This window comes from Schistocerca serialis, chromosome 8, assembly GCF_023864345.2.
Source record: "Schistocerca serialis cubense isolate TAMUIC-IGC-003099 chromosome 8, iqSchSeri2.2, whole genome shotgun sequence".
NCBI lineage: Eukaryota > Metazoa > Arthropoda > Insecta > Orthoptera > Acrididae > Schistocerca > Schistocerca serialis.
Window position 1 is genome coordinate 430,415,981 of NC_064645.1, and position 17,591 is coordinate 430,433,571.

General features: G+C 39.6%; 1 protein-coding gene across 1 annotated transcript in view; it reads right to left on the reverse strand.

Moving 5' to 3' along the window:
• The window catches only part of LOC126417051 (gamma-aminobutyric acid type B receptor subunit 2), a 430,259-nt gene that overhangs the window by 235,115 nt on the left and 177,553 nt on the right, over positions 1–17,591 (reverse strand). The window contains exon 6 of the mRNA XM_050084943.1: positions 7,490–7,555. Within this exon, the coding sequence (XP_049940900.1) occupies positions 7,490–7,555 (66 nt within the window). The remainder of the gene's footprint in view (positions 1–7,489; positions 7,556–17,591) is intronic.

Consider the following 17,591-nt stretch of genomic DNA (forward strand, 5'->3'; position numbering starts at 1 on the left):
TACCGTCCTTATCGACGAACCTCTGCCCTTCAACAATAGATTCCCAAACGGTTTTAGTGCCAGGAAAGTGCTCCTTTTAACCCGGCATCATGTTTTAAATGCTTTTAAGTGTGGTCTCATTGTGTATCATTTTAAATTTTATTATTACTGTTTTTAACTACAAGTGCAAGAAGTCATACCTTTTTAACTTCCCCATTACCTTTCAAAAGTTTTATGTTCATTGCAAATATCCCGCTTTTCTCTTTCATCTTTTTCCTCTCATTGTAAATGAATTGACAGTAAAAGGGAAAACTCATCACAGAAATAGAGAATCTCGACAGTTTTTGCTTGTTTTCGATATCTATACTGACAAGAAACCGATCCTGGGATTCTAAGACTGTATCAAAATCTGTGCAATGTTCCTGAGACTATCCTGGGTTACAATAAGAAGCGAACGGGGACTCATGTTTACACATGTAGAGAGACAAGAGTAAATAAAATTTATAAAGAGTAAATAAAATTTATTAAAACATTATTACAGTTTACATTTAACATCCACATTGCCGTAATATTTTTCTATTACGCTTTGGCCGATAGTGAATGGAATGTAAGTTGTAATGGTGAAAAGATATTTTTACGTGATATAATTACAGTGCAAATATTTTAGGAATTTTTCCTTTACTTTTACTGTGAAACCTAGATTCTTACCAAACATAATGACAGTAGGTCAACGGGAAGTACCCTATAGGTTTTGCTGAGTGGGTTTGCAAGTATCAAAATCTGACACCAACAGCCATATATTTTGGTTGCACTGACTATGAAGCTTCAATTTTTTGCACCATCAGGGGGCTAATTTCAAGGCGATACGTCTACTTGCTCGTGAGAATAAGAGGTTTTGACAGACTGACAAACACAAAGTCGAATAACAAATGACAAGAAAATTCTATTTTCGGGTGATATAATATCAAATTGGCAAAATTAGGATTTTTGTCTTTATTTGTATTGTGAAACTTCACTTCTCGCAAAATTTCGTGATTCTAGGTCAACGAAAAGTGCCCTATGTGTTTTGATAAGTGAGTTTGCGAGTATTAAAATAAGTTACATATATGGCCGTAACTTTTCATTACATCGACGTAGAAGCTTAAATATTTTACACCGTCAAGTGACCATACACTTCAGAATATGACGTAAATTTCCATTTGATACGTGTGTCCATTCCTGAGAGAAACTGTTTTTAACGGCCAGACAGACAGAAAGACCGACAACAAAGTAATACTGTAAGGATTCCGCTTTTACTGATTAAGTAATGTAACCTTAGACATAACGAAATCTACCGGGGAAGACGCCATAGCAGCTGAACTTGTAAAACAGTCTGCAGCAAAAATTATTGAGAATGTACAAATAATCTTTGAATAAAATTTGAAAATGGGAAAGATGCAAGTCGAATGAAAAATGGTTATGAATGGTAACAAGCAAGGTGTTTACAGTTACAAATGTGTATCCCTTTTACCAGTTGCTTACAAGATATTCTCAGCAATAATAGCAGAGTACGATCTACGCTTTATTGTTAACTAAGTGAGTATCAAGAAGGGTTTAGAAGAAAAAGATCCTACTCAAACAGATTTTCAATCAGAAAACCCTAATTCGTCACAAATTAATAAACTCTAAAGGCACTGTGACATTTATTGGTTTTAACAAAGCTTCTGACTCCGTCCATAAACGAAACCCTAGAAAAGGTACTCCATGAATTTGGAATTATTACTAAGTTGTTAAAACGAATCCGAGGAACTCCGACAGGCGCAATCTTAAACGCCAAGTCTACAGGTCACAGACAAGGTAATTTTCTTCTTTTTACCTGTGTAATGGAAAAATTGTAAAAATTCTGAACGAAAAACTGAAAGACGTCAAATTCGCCAGTCGTGCTAGGAAGAACGAACAAAGGTGTCGCAATAAATTGCCAGGCATTTAGGGATGATATTGCCACACTTTCGGAACGCATGACAGATTCAGTTGTACAAGTCAATCATCTGGAACAAACAACCAACGTGACAGGCTTAAAAATCGCTGCAATCCCACCTACCACCATTTCAATTTCATTACAATATTAATTTCGTCAGAAATGTGTCACTCGGTTGTCAGATAAACTTGTTTTTCACCTTCTCTTTCCTAGTGGTTCCAATGCGTAATTCCTCGTTGCACGCTAAACAGTCACCAGTTCTTGAATATTTTTCCCATCGTAGATCCAAGTCTCACATCCATCAGCAAAAGCTATTCACAAATCACAAATTTTCCGATTCAGACACATTAGAAAATTCTTTTTGCAAGCATTCGGTAAGATATCAAAAGAACACCAGGCACTAATAGGCTTTGATTAGTTATTTGCCTGTCATTTCTGTTGTTGACTTTTACTGGTCTAAATAGAAGAACTTAGCAACGGCATCTTGGACATCATTATTAATTTGTGCTATGTTGCTTTGCATGTCTCCATTTCTCATTATTTCTGGGTCACTGTAAGTGTTTTTTTCTTTTTTAATTTACTCTCAAAGTGCTTTGTTCAGTTATTCTGTTAGCGACCGAAGATTCTCAGCACCATAGAAAACAGTATTACGTCGTTAGTAAAACGAAGGTTCTGTGTTCGTTCCTTTAACCTCTGTTTCTCCTCGTTCCTCCCAATTAAACTTCCTGTAGGGCAGCACATTTAGTGATATGGAAACTAGCTGCCTGACTCTTTCAGTTCCGAATTTTAAACTATCCTGGGTGATGTTTATGAATTGGGTACCTTTATGTAAATCTCTTGCATTACATTACCATATGTTGGTTCGATGTCTTGTGTGTAAAGTGTAGTCGGCTGTGCTGCAACCTCTTCCGAAGCGAGAATTTCGCTTTGCTTCGGGCAAACTGATGCCACTTTCTACGCGGTTGATGGTTATTTTAGTGAAAAACGTCTGCATTATAAAGATCAAGCTGGTAAATCTACATCTACATCTACAGGATTACTCTGCAATTCACATCGAACCACAATCATACTACCTCTCTACCATTCCACTCCCGAACAGCGCGCGGGAAAAACGAACACATAAACCTTTCTGTTCGAGCTCTGATTTCTGTTATTTTATTTTGATGATCATTCCTACCTATGTAGGTTGGGCTCAACAAAATATTTTCGCATTCGGAAGAGAAAGTTGGTGACTGAAATTTCGTAAATAGATCTCGGCGCGGCGAAAAACGTCTTTGCTTTAATGGCTTCCATCCCAACTCGCGTATCATATCTGCCACACTCTCTTCCCTATCACGTGATAATACAAAACGAGCTGCCCTTTTTTGTACCCTTTCGATGTCCTCCGTCAATCCCACCTGGTAAGGATCCCACACCGCGCAGCAATATTCTAACAGAGGACGAACGAGTGTAGTGTAAGCTGTCTCTTTAGTGGACTTGTTGCACCTTCTAAGTGTCCTGCGGATGAAACGCAACAGTTGGCTCGCTTTCCCCACAATATTATCTTTGTGGTCTTTCCAGCTGAAGTTGTTCGTAGTTTTAACACCCAGGTACTTAGTTGAATTGACAGCCTTGAGAATTGTACTATTTATCGAGTCATCGAATTCCAACGGATTTCTTTTTGAACTCATGTGGATCACCTCACACTTTTCGGTGTTAAGCGTCAACTGCCACCTGCCACACCATACAGCAATCTTTTCTAAATCGCTTTGCAACTGATTCTGGTCTTCGGATGACCTTACTAGACGGTAAATTACAGCATCATCTGCGAACAACCTAAGAGAACTGCTCAGATTGTCATTCAGGTCATTAATATAGATCAGGAACCGCAGAGGTCCCAGGACGCTTCCCAGGGGAACACCTGATATCATATTCACTCGATGATTTGCTGTCCATTACTACGAACTGCGACCTTCCTGACAGGAAATCACGAATCCAGTAGCACAACTGAGACGATACCCCATAGGCCCGCAGCTTCATTAGAAGTCGCTTGTGAGGAACGGTGTCTAAAGCTTTCCGGAAATCTAGAAATACGGAATCAACTTGAGATTCCCTTTCGATAGCGGCCATTATTTCGTGCGAATAAAGAGCTAGCTGCGTTGCACAAGAACGATGTTTTCTGAAACCATGCTGATTACGTATCAATAGATCGTTCCCTTCGAGGTGATTCATAATGTCTGAATACAGTATATGCTCCAGTAAGTTATTTAAATATCGTCTGATTCCTTTCTTTTGAAGCTTAATTTCAGTTTTGGGGAATTATCACCCTCGGCCGACATTTTACATACAAAGTTGCTGTTTCTCTTCGAATCCCTCCAGTTTTAACCACTTTCACTGAAAGACACACATCGGGTCGACGCGCCATAATTTCGTTGAGTGTGCTTTACTTGCTAACCTAGTAGGTTGAAAATTACACTACTGGCCATTAAAATTGCTACACCACGAAGATGACATGCTACAGACGCGAAATTTAACGGACAGGAAGAAGATGCTGTGATAAGCAAATGATTATCTTTTTAGAGCATTCACACAAGGATGGCGCCGGTGGCGACACCTACAACGTGCTGACATGAGGAAAGCTTCCAACCGATTTCTCATACACAAAGAACAGTTGACCGGCGTTGCCTGGTGAAACGTTGTTGTGATGCCCCATGTAAGGAGGAGAAATGCGTACCATCACGTTTCCGACTTTGACAAAGGTCGGATTTTAGCCTACCGCGATTGCGGTTTATCGTATCGCGACATTGCTGCTCGCGTTGGTCGAGATCCAATGACTGTTAGCACAATATGGAATCGGTGGGTTCAGGGGGGTAATACGGAACGCCGTGCTGGATCCCAACGGCCTCCTATCACTAGCAGTCGAGATGACAGGCATCTTATCCGCATGGCTGTAACGGATCGTGTAGCCACGTCTCGATCCCTGAGTCAACAGCTGGGGACGTTTTCAAGACAACAACCATCTGCACGAGCAGTTCGACGACGTTTGCAGTCTTGTTGCAACCCTTGTTCACAGTACGAGCAGCCCTTAGTGGCTTGCCGTCTCACAACTATTCATGACGTCGCCTTTACGGCTTAGATCTTTTTTAATATGTGACTTGTAAGTGCTGCATCTTTTCCAGTCAGTACAAACTTTAATTTTATTAATGTACTGCATACCTAATGTTTTAGTACAGTTAGTCTAATTCTGAAGACGACGCTCATAGTAGCGTCGAAACCCGGTCAATTTTGACTTAATATTTGTGACCGAGGGCTTATTTGTTCCAATATAATATAATACACCAGTTCAACAGCTTTCCAACTTAAATTTTGTAGGATGTGATGTGAGCTATGACATGGACAAGGACACAGAAAATAACATTAACAAATATCGGTGAATACGTGGAATGATAAACATTACAGAACAAAATATGGAAGGAACAAAATTGAAATTTTATAAAACCATGACTATACCTGCATTATTATTGGGAATTAAGTAATGAATTCCTAAAAATCACGGTAAAGCAAACAACAAGCAGCAGAAATGAAATATCTTAGGAAAGTGAGAGATGTTACCAGGGAATACTGTATAAGAAATGAAGATGTTAGGAATGAACTAGATATTTATAATATTAATGAAAAGATCGAAGGCAAGAGGAAGAAGAGACGCTGGAAGCCTCAGAATGGGGTGGCAGTGACAAGTGAAGACGGAACAGTCACGAGCGGCTAAGCCTTGAAGTGCAGAAGAAGAAGAAGAAGAAGGAGGAGGAGGAGAAGGAGGAGGAGGAGAAGGAGAGAATGAGAAGGAAAATTTAATTTGATCTCCTGTTTCACACAAATGCTCTTCTGTATATGGTATTCAATGTATTTCAGATCCTCCTCCAAATCCACTTCTCCCTGAATAATCCACTAATCTCTCTTTAGATTTTGAAAGTCTCTAATTTATTGTCTCCAAATATCAGTCAAGAGGTGCAGCTGGGTTCCTATGGTCCATACATATTGTTTTCTTCTCAGTCGAAACTCGCGAAGTAAAGCGAGAACACAGGTCTAGCGGGTCTGAAGCGAATACCGAAGATCCGCCAGTCTACTCGCACGTTCGCTTTTCTGCCATGGTGTAGGGGTTCGTCTAAGCATGTAAACAGCAAGTGCTAAGACTCGGTCGAGCCATTGTCACAACATTGTCAGCCTACGCCTGTTTTTAGATCTCTCAGGTAGGAATCAACACGACCCGACCGCATGTTGATCAGGTTCCAGTGGAGACCTCATATCATTTTGTTTCATTTAGCAGTCGGCAAGAATTACGTCATCCGTTATACACGTACTTCAGACGGTAGCAAACTAATAACGCCGTTAGCAGTGTGGATTTTTGGGAATAATTGGTCCTAGTCAAATTTCTTACGTCACTGATCCTAACAGCTGTGTGGTGTGAACATATGGAGTAGGAATTGGGGTATGACCTGGTTGATTCCCTTAATCTTCATTAAGTTGTAATTAAGGGCTTCCTCATGCTCCAGTTCTTAAACGTAGCCAGCTTTTGTATGTGTATAAAACATCATTACAAGTTAGTAATCTGATATGCAGGCCAGTTTCCGCTAAAAAGTAGATTCATCAACAGATTATAATTCAGACCCAATCGTAATGCAACTGAGAGAAGGCAAACATCAGTTTACAGCTTGCTTTTTGTAAATTTTTCACCAAAATAACGTACAGAAGAATATAAATAAACTGGTTAAATAGTTACGAATTATAGAAAGACATGGTGTTTTTAGCACAGCTACAGCCAACGAACTGAACTTCAAAAAATGTTCAAATGTGTGTGAAATCTTATGGGACTTAACTGCGAAGGTCATCAGCCCCTAAGCTTACACACTACTTAACCTAAATTATCCTAAGGACAAACACACACACCCATGCCCGAGGGAGGACTCGAACTTCCGCCGGGACCAGCCGCACAGTCCGTGACTGCAGCGCCGTAAACCGCTCGGCTAATCCAGCGCGGCGAACTGAACTTCAGGAGGGTATTTCATGAGATAGTCCCACCATAGTCTTTCTTATGGGGGCTTGGGGCGCGGGTGTACTTTGGCAAACGTAACTGAATTTTTTCTCTCAAAACTTTTCTTTCAAATCACTGAAGGAGAAACTGCCGCTTTCATTTGTCAATACTGCTGCCATCAGCAGATGGGATCTTGTTTGTGTTATTCACGCCTATTGATGACACTATAATTAACAAACAGAGACCGAGTGAGGTGGTGCAGTAGCTAGCACGCTGGATTCGCATTCGGGAGGACGACGGTTCAAATCCGCTTCCCGCCATCCAGATCTAGGTTTTCTGTGATTTCCCTAAATCGCATCAAGAAAATGCCGAGATGGTTCCTTTGAAATGGCATGGTCGGCTTCATTCCCATATCCGATGGGACCGATGACCTCGCTGTTTCATTCCTTCCCCCAAATCAACCAACCAACCATCAAAGAGAGTCAATTTTTTTACGATTCTTTCGATAGGTAAGATAAGAAAGAAAAGAAAAGCATGTTTCATACCTCACAAAAAATCTTCGGAGCCACCTGCTGCGAGAAACTGCCGATGATGATCCTGGTGTCAAGATCCTGTAACAAAAAATACAATGTATCCTCAACAATGACCTCAAGTCGCAGAAGATCGATAAATCAATGTTGTTAATTTAATGATAAGTTTGTACTTTTCAGATCTTCGAACATACTAACGTGATATATCTAAGTGAACGAATTTATCTGAAGATATGCACTAAGATGGAAGTACTATGTTGGACAGAGTAAAAGTTTATGAACATCGCCAATGAAACCTCTCTCGGCACACGCTATACATGCTAGATGAATATCTGAATATAGAACAAAGCGACATAACCTACAAGCGAATGAACGAAAATACCGCAACAATTTACTCGTACTTTTCTGCGCTCATAAAAGGGTGTACGAAAGGTCTAAATTTATCGCAGGGGTGAACGCAAGTTGGAGGTCGCACTTGTGCTACTCAAGATGAGCAGCCTGTGCGCTGCCAGCAAGTTTCTCCCGCTCCTTTCTCTCTCTCTCTCTCTCTCTCTCTTCCTCCTCCTTCTCCTCCATCTCGTCTTCCTCCTCCTCCTCACCATTATCATTGCCATGACCAAAACAAACACGATACAAGTCTACGCACACACGCTATCCGAGACGGTCATATTTCTTCCACCCCTCAAGTGGCGTCGGTAGGAAGTTTTGCGTCAGATTGTAACTACCGTGCTTCACATAAAAAATCGAAGATAATGATAAGTTTTCTGAAATTTATTCCAACGCCAGCAGATTGCAGAATGTGAGGAAACAGAGGTCAACATTTGTTCTGCCGACAGTAGGACACCGAGATGGGGGGGGGGGGGGGGGGCGGTAGAGGGCATTTCGACGGAGCTCATTGATTCGTGGAAGCGGCGAGGAGGACAATTCAAATTTTAAAAGGACAAAATTACAGGAATTTTAAAAGGAACCTAGAAGAACAATGCCGATGAGCAATACAGAAACATATGGTTAAATTACGACAAATACACGTATGTAAAACCATTCCCAACGATTCACAACTAAAACTGCAGATAGGAAGGCTGGGGTTGAATCAGAGGCGAGCTGGAAACCATGAGTGAACGACGTATTGCCTCTCGTATGCGTGAAATGGAATAAATTTGATTTAGTTAATAAAGTAAACAGTCAATCAACTGTCGGAAGTCTATTAATTTAAACATGGCCTAAATTTAGATACTATTAGAAGTATCTTCCTCAGAAGTGCATGATCTTACCTAAGATATTGTAAGAAAACCACTAATTTCAACAACCAATTATAATTTAAAATAATTAAAACTGACAATTGCAAACTGAAACTATTGATCACTTCTTCACATTAATTAAGACATGTTACATGAATCATGAACTAACAAGCTCATGCCACATGCAGTACTTATAATTAAAATGTCCATTAGAACTGAAAAAAGGAACAAAGGCAAATGAACTAGTCGCGCAGCGTCTAGCTATAGTTCTTACGTAAAGTACCGTAGAGAGCTCCATATGTTGTGAGCTGATGCCGTAATGAAAAGCTCAGTTACGTAATACTCATGTTTTTCTGCTTTGACATGCCATTGTAAGAAATAATAATCGATGTTGCTACCACTATAAAACAGTATGACGGTAAAGAAATAATTGTAATTTACCTGTGCTACTTCATTACTGTTAAGGTCTTTTATACTGGTAGCAACACCAGTAGTAACTATTTATGAGAACGGAAAGTGGGTGCAGAAGAAGAGAAATATTACATAAATGACCTGTTTCTTATGGCATCAGCTCGCAATGTTTGATGTGCTCTGCAGTAGATTACATAAGCCTTTGTTGGAGTTACGCTTCCAGGTCGATATTTGTCTTTGTTTAACAGCCATACACATGTCCTTCATAGAGTTTTAATGGACATTTTAATTATAATTACTACATGTGACGTGAACTGGTTAGCGCGTGTTTCACGTAACATGTTTTAATTAATCTAAACTAGTAAGTAATGTCTCCTGTTTGCAACTGGGAATTTTAATAGCCGTATTGTGGCGAAACAAGCGCTGTATCCTTTGAGAGATACAGAGACGGGCAAGTGTGCAAGTGTAACACCGTAGATTAGACACTACATACCTTTTGTTGATACGTTTTGCTTTCTGTTTTGTTCAACATTCCATCGTTGAGCTACTTTAAATGTTGTTTGATTGAATCGATAACACAAAATTGTATATTCCTTTCTTTGTAAAAACTGTGATGTCATGGTTTGATTCTATGCAATGTAGTGTATCTATCATTTCAATTCTTTGTGTCATTTGGAGGGAACAAAACTTGCTGCATATAATTGTAGTTTCTGTGTGAATAATATTTTTGTAGAAATGTCAATATGTGTAAATGTCCTGTTTTATTTAATATGTTTGGTTTCTGTTATGTAAACTGCTGACCTTCACTTACGGTTTTTAATTAATTAATTTAATTATTTTGTATGTAAAAGGTGGTGTGGGTCCCCTCGGGAACGGAACTTTGTAGCGCACGCAAAATGTGGTTGGCATGTATGGAAAGGTGGAAGAAAGATTCAGTCGGGGACGAGCTGCCAAACTATCAACAGCTCATGTAAAATGAAACTGTGTGCGGGACCGAGATGGTAATGCACTTGCCCGCGAAAGGCAAAGGTCCCGAGTTCGAGTCTCGATCCGGCACATAGTTTTAATCCGCCAGGAAGTTTCATATCAGCGCACACTCCGCTGCAGAGTGAAAATCTCATTCTGGAAACATCCCCCAGGCTGCAACTTAGCCATGTTTCCGCAGTATCCTTTCTTTCAGGAGTGCTAGTTCTGCAAGGTTCGCAGAAGAGCTTCTGTTTGGAAGGTAGGAGACGAGGTACTGGCAGAAGTAAAGCTGTGAGGACGGGGCGTGAGTCGTGCTTGGGCAGCTCAGTTGGTAGAGCACTTGCCCGCGAGACGCAATGGTCCCGAGTTCGAGTCTCGGTCCGGCACACAGTTTTAATCTGCCAGGAAGTTTCGTATCAGCGTACACTCCGCTGCAGAGTGAAAATCTCATTCTGATCATGTAAAAGTTGTGTATTGTGCTGGTTCCGAGAGAGGCTTTTCTTGACGCTTTCCAATGCCTCGGATGGATGGATAAAGAGCTGGAACTATTCTGAAATTGGTATTTATAATCGCCACCAGGAAATGACAGTGTCCAGCAATTCTACCTGCAAATCCACCTACCAACATGAAATCGCCACCACTTTGCGCAATCACTGAAAAGGAACCAAGGAATTATAATAATGAACAGTGAAGGATCAGCTCATGTGGATGATTTGGTTGTTTTCAATAATAAGGTAACCAAAAGACTATTTATGAAAACTTACCTTGATTTATCCTCTGTCACATTTCCACTTAGGATCCTTCCCATGCTAAAGTGATTACCGAGTGTCTTTATTGAAAGAACATTAAAGCTCAGTGATTTACTAATTAATGCCACTTGAAGATAGTAAGAAGAAACTAAGTTAAAGTTAATGTAGCAGAACTGAGTAATATAGTATATGATGCTTGCTTAAAATAATTTTTCTATTAAAACTGCTTATTAATATTTTGTTGCCAACTTCTAAAGTGAATGTTCTCAAAACTGTGGCTTATAGAGTTTTGCAAATTAAATGATTACAGTGCAGTCTGTCGAAAATACCCAAAGGTGAGCTATTGTGTTATAGCCACAGCAAGTTGTGTTCTACTGCAGTAAAAGTTGAGAACTATTACTGTTGAAAGTTACATGTTCATGTTTGTTAAGGGCTTGTTTCTTTAGTGTATTGAAAGTGTGTTTAGTTTTCTCTGCTACAGTGGTCAGGATTAAGGGCCCCCCTCCATTGAAAGTAGTTCAAATGCACAAAGTTACTTAATTATAGAACGTTTTAATTACTCTTGCTATTCAAGTCAAATTCTGTACAATATTGTTACTGTTTAAATATTTACGTAATTCTAACTTTCACTTCCGGTAAGCCACAACCGTTACGTATATTACGGTCAACACAACTTAATTTCTTTTGAGAGGGTAACACTGCTCTGCTTCTTTATGCTGCAATTGCTTTAATAAAAATTATTTCATTTATACGAACTACCTCCAGCTTTGAGGTTATGGTATAACAGTGGCAGGCAAAAGTGTTATACAAGGACTTACCCCAGTTCACTGCTACCAGCGCCGTGTCACCATAACGCGTCTGTGTGTAGCAAACAAGTATTGCACCACAATTTAAGAATGAACTTAAGAGTTAAAGTTGCTTTTCCAAACTTTGTCAGAATGTGCTTTAGTATATTAATGTTTAAACTGTCAATTCTCAGATTGATCAGATAAATATTTTTCCCTAAATACATGATTTTAAGAAAAACATTACTGGTGCTAAATAATAAAGCTAGGAATCCAAAAATTGGTCATAAGGCGCAGATGTAAGTCAAAATTGACTGGTACAAGTCTCAACGTGATTAAAGCAATATTTTGGTCAGGAGCCACATTTTAAAGAAAAACTGAAGGCGCTAAATATTAGACTTAGAAATATGAAAATTTGTATGAAGCTTCAGTTTAGTATAAAAGTATTAATTATGTAACCCCAGTGCCGCACGGGATCAGCCGAGCGGTCTTCGGCGCTGCAGTCATGAACTGTGCGGCTGGTCCCGGCGGAGGTTCGAGTCCTCCCTCGGGCATGGGTGTATGTATTTGTCCTTAGGATAATTTAGGTTAAGTAGTGTGTAAGCTTAGGGACTGATGACCTTAGCAGCTAAGTCCCATAAGATTTCACACACATCTGAATTTTTGTAACCCCAGTGAGCTACCTCTAATAGTTTCCGAGTAATTTGCTGAAAACTTAATTTGGAACAAAAACGTCCTTATTAGTAGTGGATTAAGTATTTGTTATCTTAATGCTAGAAAGTTTTGGTTACAGCACATGATGAAACCTATAGATCTATAACAAGTTCCAAGGCCTTGATGTTAATAACAATCAAAACGAAGTCTCCTAAACTTGTAGTTCAGAGAGCATGTTCTACTATCAGTTCCGTTCTAAAAATTCTAGACGGCTAAGTTTAAATGCAGGCGAGCTAAAACTTTTTCTCTGATTTTAACCAACTTAACTATATTCATACAAAAAATTACGAAAATTCAAAATTAATACACAACCGAGTTATGAAATGTTATGCGTCTGCGAAAGCGGCCGTTTAGAGGCTGCTACTGTGGGCATAGAGCGGATAACAGTAGATGTTCCCTTGGCCGTCCGCGGCGCCCGTAGATAAATACAGCCTCAGAGGCAAGACTAGAGTCTTTACTTCGCACCCAGCCACCGCAGGATCCGCGCCAGTTAAACGCCGGAGTACGCGCTGCCTCGGATGACGTCAGAGATAGGATGTTAACTAAACGTGTATTTTCAGGAATAATAAAAAGTGAACTAGCGAGGAATGTACAACCGTCTTGGATCGTTCAGATTTTGACAAGTCTTCACTTCGCACCCTGCTACCGTACTGTCCGCGTCAGATAAACGCAGGATTTCGCACTGCCTCAGATGACGTCACAGCCAGATCGCAACTTAACTCATGTTTTCGGAACAAATAGGAAATGAAATCGCGAGGACTGTACATCGCCTTAGATCGCTTAGATTTCACGGAAGTAACTATAAGTGTGTTTCCCGTAATGTTAACAAACCGCGTGGCAAGTGGTGACAATTATTTTCCACTTTTTCGGCGAGCAATTATTTTGATTACTAAAAGATAGGGCGAAAGACAATTTAATAGGAACTTACCGCAGACGTCGCCTCTGAACTGCTCATAGTGGTGTTAAGGATTGGGAGATTTGTTATTAGTATTAACATAAAGAATATAACGATGATGTGCATGTGAAACTTTACTAAATATGTATATCAATCAGAACTCAAAAGCTTCATTTATAATCATAGTCGTGATCCCGCTGAACAAATAGAGAATCGAAACATTTCCTTCAGTGGGATGGACAAGAATGTGGACTTGGCAGACTGAGAACTATGGTCAGTATGACCTCCATCGCTTTCTGGATGACCACAGAAATAGTTCCTAGGCTCTCGTAAAAGACTGGGAACTATATTTCAAATATTCTAATATTTTCTTATGACATATTAATTATTATTATTAACCCGCCGCTACACAGTATGTCATGATTGGAAGCTAAAAATTATTTGGTATTCTCGTAATTTTTTGGCAAGATTATGTACTTCTGAAGAAAATTACTGTTTTTTGTCGTAACATCATGTACACTTTCATGAAGTTTTGTAATAGCAAATACTTTCAGTGTTTAACTTGTGTTTACTTTCTGACATAAACGAGCAGCTATGTTAAGATTTTTGGCCACTGGGAGAAAAATTCTAGTTGTTGTCCTCGTTAGCCACGTTTCTCTCCACGAGGCTAAAATCTAGCACGCCAGATTCTTTATTTCACGCTTCGCGGTGTAGTGCTACTTGGAATTCCACGCTGTGACGTCATCGGCTTCTGTTTCACGTGCGTTTTTACGCCCCTTGACAGGATGGCTTTAGGCTAAGTGTTACACCGGCAGGGAGCCTACGTATCGGTGCAGGGCAGGCCCCAGTGATCAGGAGGGCGCTACGCTAGTCACCAGGCCTTGCTGAGTGAGAAAGAATTTTACCACGGTGAGCACAAATTGATCACACGACATTTCATTCGGCTATTATGTCGCAACGCGCTCTCTGGAAGATTACAGGATCTAATTGGCCAGAGCAACGTTGTCTTTGCTCGTCTCGCATTTCATTACAAGAAGTCGGATTTGTACCAGGAATAATTAGAACACAACCGGACGGGAGGAGTGGGGGAGGGGGGGGGGCGGAGATAGGACGTCGCAAGATATTGAGCAAAGCGGTTACCATACTGATGTTCAACTTTTATGTCGAACACACATTGAAGGAGGAAGTGTTGGAACTGTTCCGAAAAGAATCAGAGACACAAGTTAGACTTATTTGTCTATGCGTGTTATGTTAAGTTAGAACAGACGCGAATACAATTGGCACTGTAATGTTCATTGCATTCAAAAACTCAGAAAATAATATTGTGACTAGATCAATTCCACCAGTTCTGTTAACTTTTTTTCTCTCTGAAGGATGTCATATTCGTCGTTGACTGTAGCAATTATTTATCACACAATTGCAATTTCGACCTTTGGGCCATTTTTGTGTGGTACTGTAAAATATTTTGCTTCAGCACTTGTTAGACATTAAAATCCTCCGACATGTAAATACGTCATCCTCAAAAAAACGTAGACGCCGGGAGATTTTAAAGTCTCACATATGCTGAAGCAAAACATTTTGCAGTACCAATCGACAACAGCTCAAAGACCAAAGTGCAGTTGTGTAACAAATAGTTTCTGCACTCAACTGCGAATATGATGTCGTTACAAAATTCTGCATGTCTCTCAACCCCGACCATGAGAAGTTAATCTGGTTAGTCCATGTCGTGGATCTCGGTCAACACCTGCACCTCAACGAATCGAGTATCGTTCACAATGGAAGACTCCTACGTAGTAATGTTATTATTGTAATGTTATTATTTTGCAATTTTTTGCTGTTTTAATGTTTGTTGATGATCCAGTTGATGCTAGCCTGTACCCTCGGACATGTTTTCGAATATCTCGACGTGTCCTATCACGAACTGGACAATATAATTCAATACGTAGAATTTAAGTATTATTGAAATGTTCCAACGTGTCAATAACATAATAGTACAACGCATCTGCTTTTCAATTCGTGTTTTTGACATTTTGTAGAGTGGGGTGAAATTTCATACGTGTATCCATGCAGTTACTACAATTGAAAAACTTAGTGTGCCTGATGATTACCAATCAAATCTACCAGTAATAATAAAGATTTTCATAACAGCTAATTGTGGTACAACGTGAGTTTTGACGGGTGTAGTTGTAGGTATCAATAGTTTCACCAGCTGCTTCAGTGGAGGCAAAAACCATTGCGTTATGAGCATTAGATTTTCCCACTTCGTATTCGGAAATGTCTGGGTTAATTAGAACGTAACGAACTTCTAAATTTCTCGTAACGTCCCTCTGTTATGAACTGAATTGCATCATGGCCTCTTGAGCCCATCTTAAAATTTTTCGACTTTTTTTTACTTGCAACGATGTCTGGGTGTATTCTTTGATGTCGAATTGTTTGTATAAGCTACCAGAAATTCATACTTAAACATGCAACAGACAGTGCAGCAATGTGTCAGATGAAGACAGACGATAAACGTGTGTTATTAGATAAATAGCTCTCGCTGCCCTTTCCATATAACGAAAAAAAGTTAGAAGATATTCGGAAAACTGACTGAGCGATGCAGACGTCCATGAGCTGGAACATCAATAAAGCGTAATGCAGTTAGAAACTTGTAAAGTAATATTGTGACTATATTGGTTTCGACTATGTTCTGCTGTAGGAGCAATCGCTTGCTAAATTGTGCTGGATACGTTGTAATGATGACGACAATATAGACCGATTTCCGACAATAATCAGCACCAACTGCAGAAAGTACATAGTTATCATATTATAACATTGGTCACAAGGCTTTCCTTGCCCTAAGCCCATAGAATTCACAGAACGCAGATTTTAATTAAAGCGTCTGTCAAAGAAAAATTTCGGCTGTAGCTTGTAACAATAAAATCACACTTCAGTAATCTGGCATGCGCCATCGAACGACTGCAGAGAACAGGACTTCCTTTGATGTCTGCGCTGGAAATTCACGATTTCGTTAGGGCGCAAGGAAGGAATCCGAGATTACGTTTAATTCTCAATGTCAATTCGTTTCTAGCGGGGAAATCAGAGAAACATTTGGAAACTTTTTAATGCTAGTGAGACAGTTGCCGCCTGATATTGTGTGAAGCGGAGAATCTTTTGAATCTTGAAATATGTTTTGAAAGTAAAAAAATGCTTTTTTTCCAGGCAATTTAGAAAATAATTTGAAATAACTATTAAAGGTACGGCTAATAGTCCTCTGTACGGTACAATTGCTCATTAAGTCTTTGATACTCCACGGAGGTACAGTTTCGAAGAATTTCATTCCTTTATACACTTAATAAATATTTGCCTTGTTGCGTCGCGTGTCCCGAAATTTTAATGCATATTCCACTTTTATGAGATAAATGCATGCACATTTTTGTCGTTTTTAGAGAACATTAGTCACGTATACAGAGATGATACTTTGCACTCCACAGTGTGGATAAAGACGCTTTTCCGTATGTCCCTACGACTATTTTTCTGGTTAGAAAAGGTGAAATCCGTATGAACAGCAGTACATCGAAATGATAAATCTTAGTCAGAGCTTTCAATTATTCGTTACCATTCATAACAAGTAGCCTGTTAAAGTAACTATACCGTACAGAAGCCAAGCGAAGTCAGCGAATACCAAGACTAAATCATTATCATTATCAGTTATTTATAAAATTTTGCCTATATTTCACGTATATTCTGCCATTCTGCATCTTCATTTGTTATTTTGAACCAAATTTCTTTACATGTAATGTCATCTGCGGAAGTGCTGTGTGGATTTCTGGTCCATGTATGTGGTCGACGAACTGAATGTCGCTGGTTCCGATATTAAAGGTGTGGGATGTTTAAGCAGTGTTCCATAACAATTGTTACTTAGAAGAAGAGTCATGTGTGAGCCTTGCAAACGCTCTGGCTGAAACTACTCTATATTCTACGACGCCGACGTAGTACTTCGCAACATCACCTCCAGGCAATGTAGCGTTTCCTTTAGCATTGTAAATCACGTGGGCCAGTATAAATAGTGTGGCCGTTTATCAACATAGTTCAGTTTACGGGTGCACACACGTTATTACGAGTCATACTGCTTGTGGTAGGTTCCTGACCTATACCCTAAAAGTTACCTTATTTATTAGCGTTCTAATTTTAGACAGAAAGCTGTGTTATGTGCTTAACATGGGCTGTCAGAAATTGCTTGTGTTTTGAAAAAATATTTTAACAGAGAATTCTAGTTAAGTCGTGCAGCCAGTCACGCAGTATTGTAATACCATTTTAGTTTTAAGAAACGTCAGTTATTACTCTGAAAGTAATACTAGTCTGACGGTGTTATTCAAC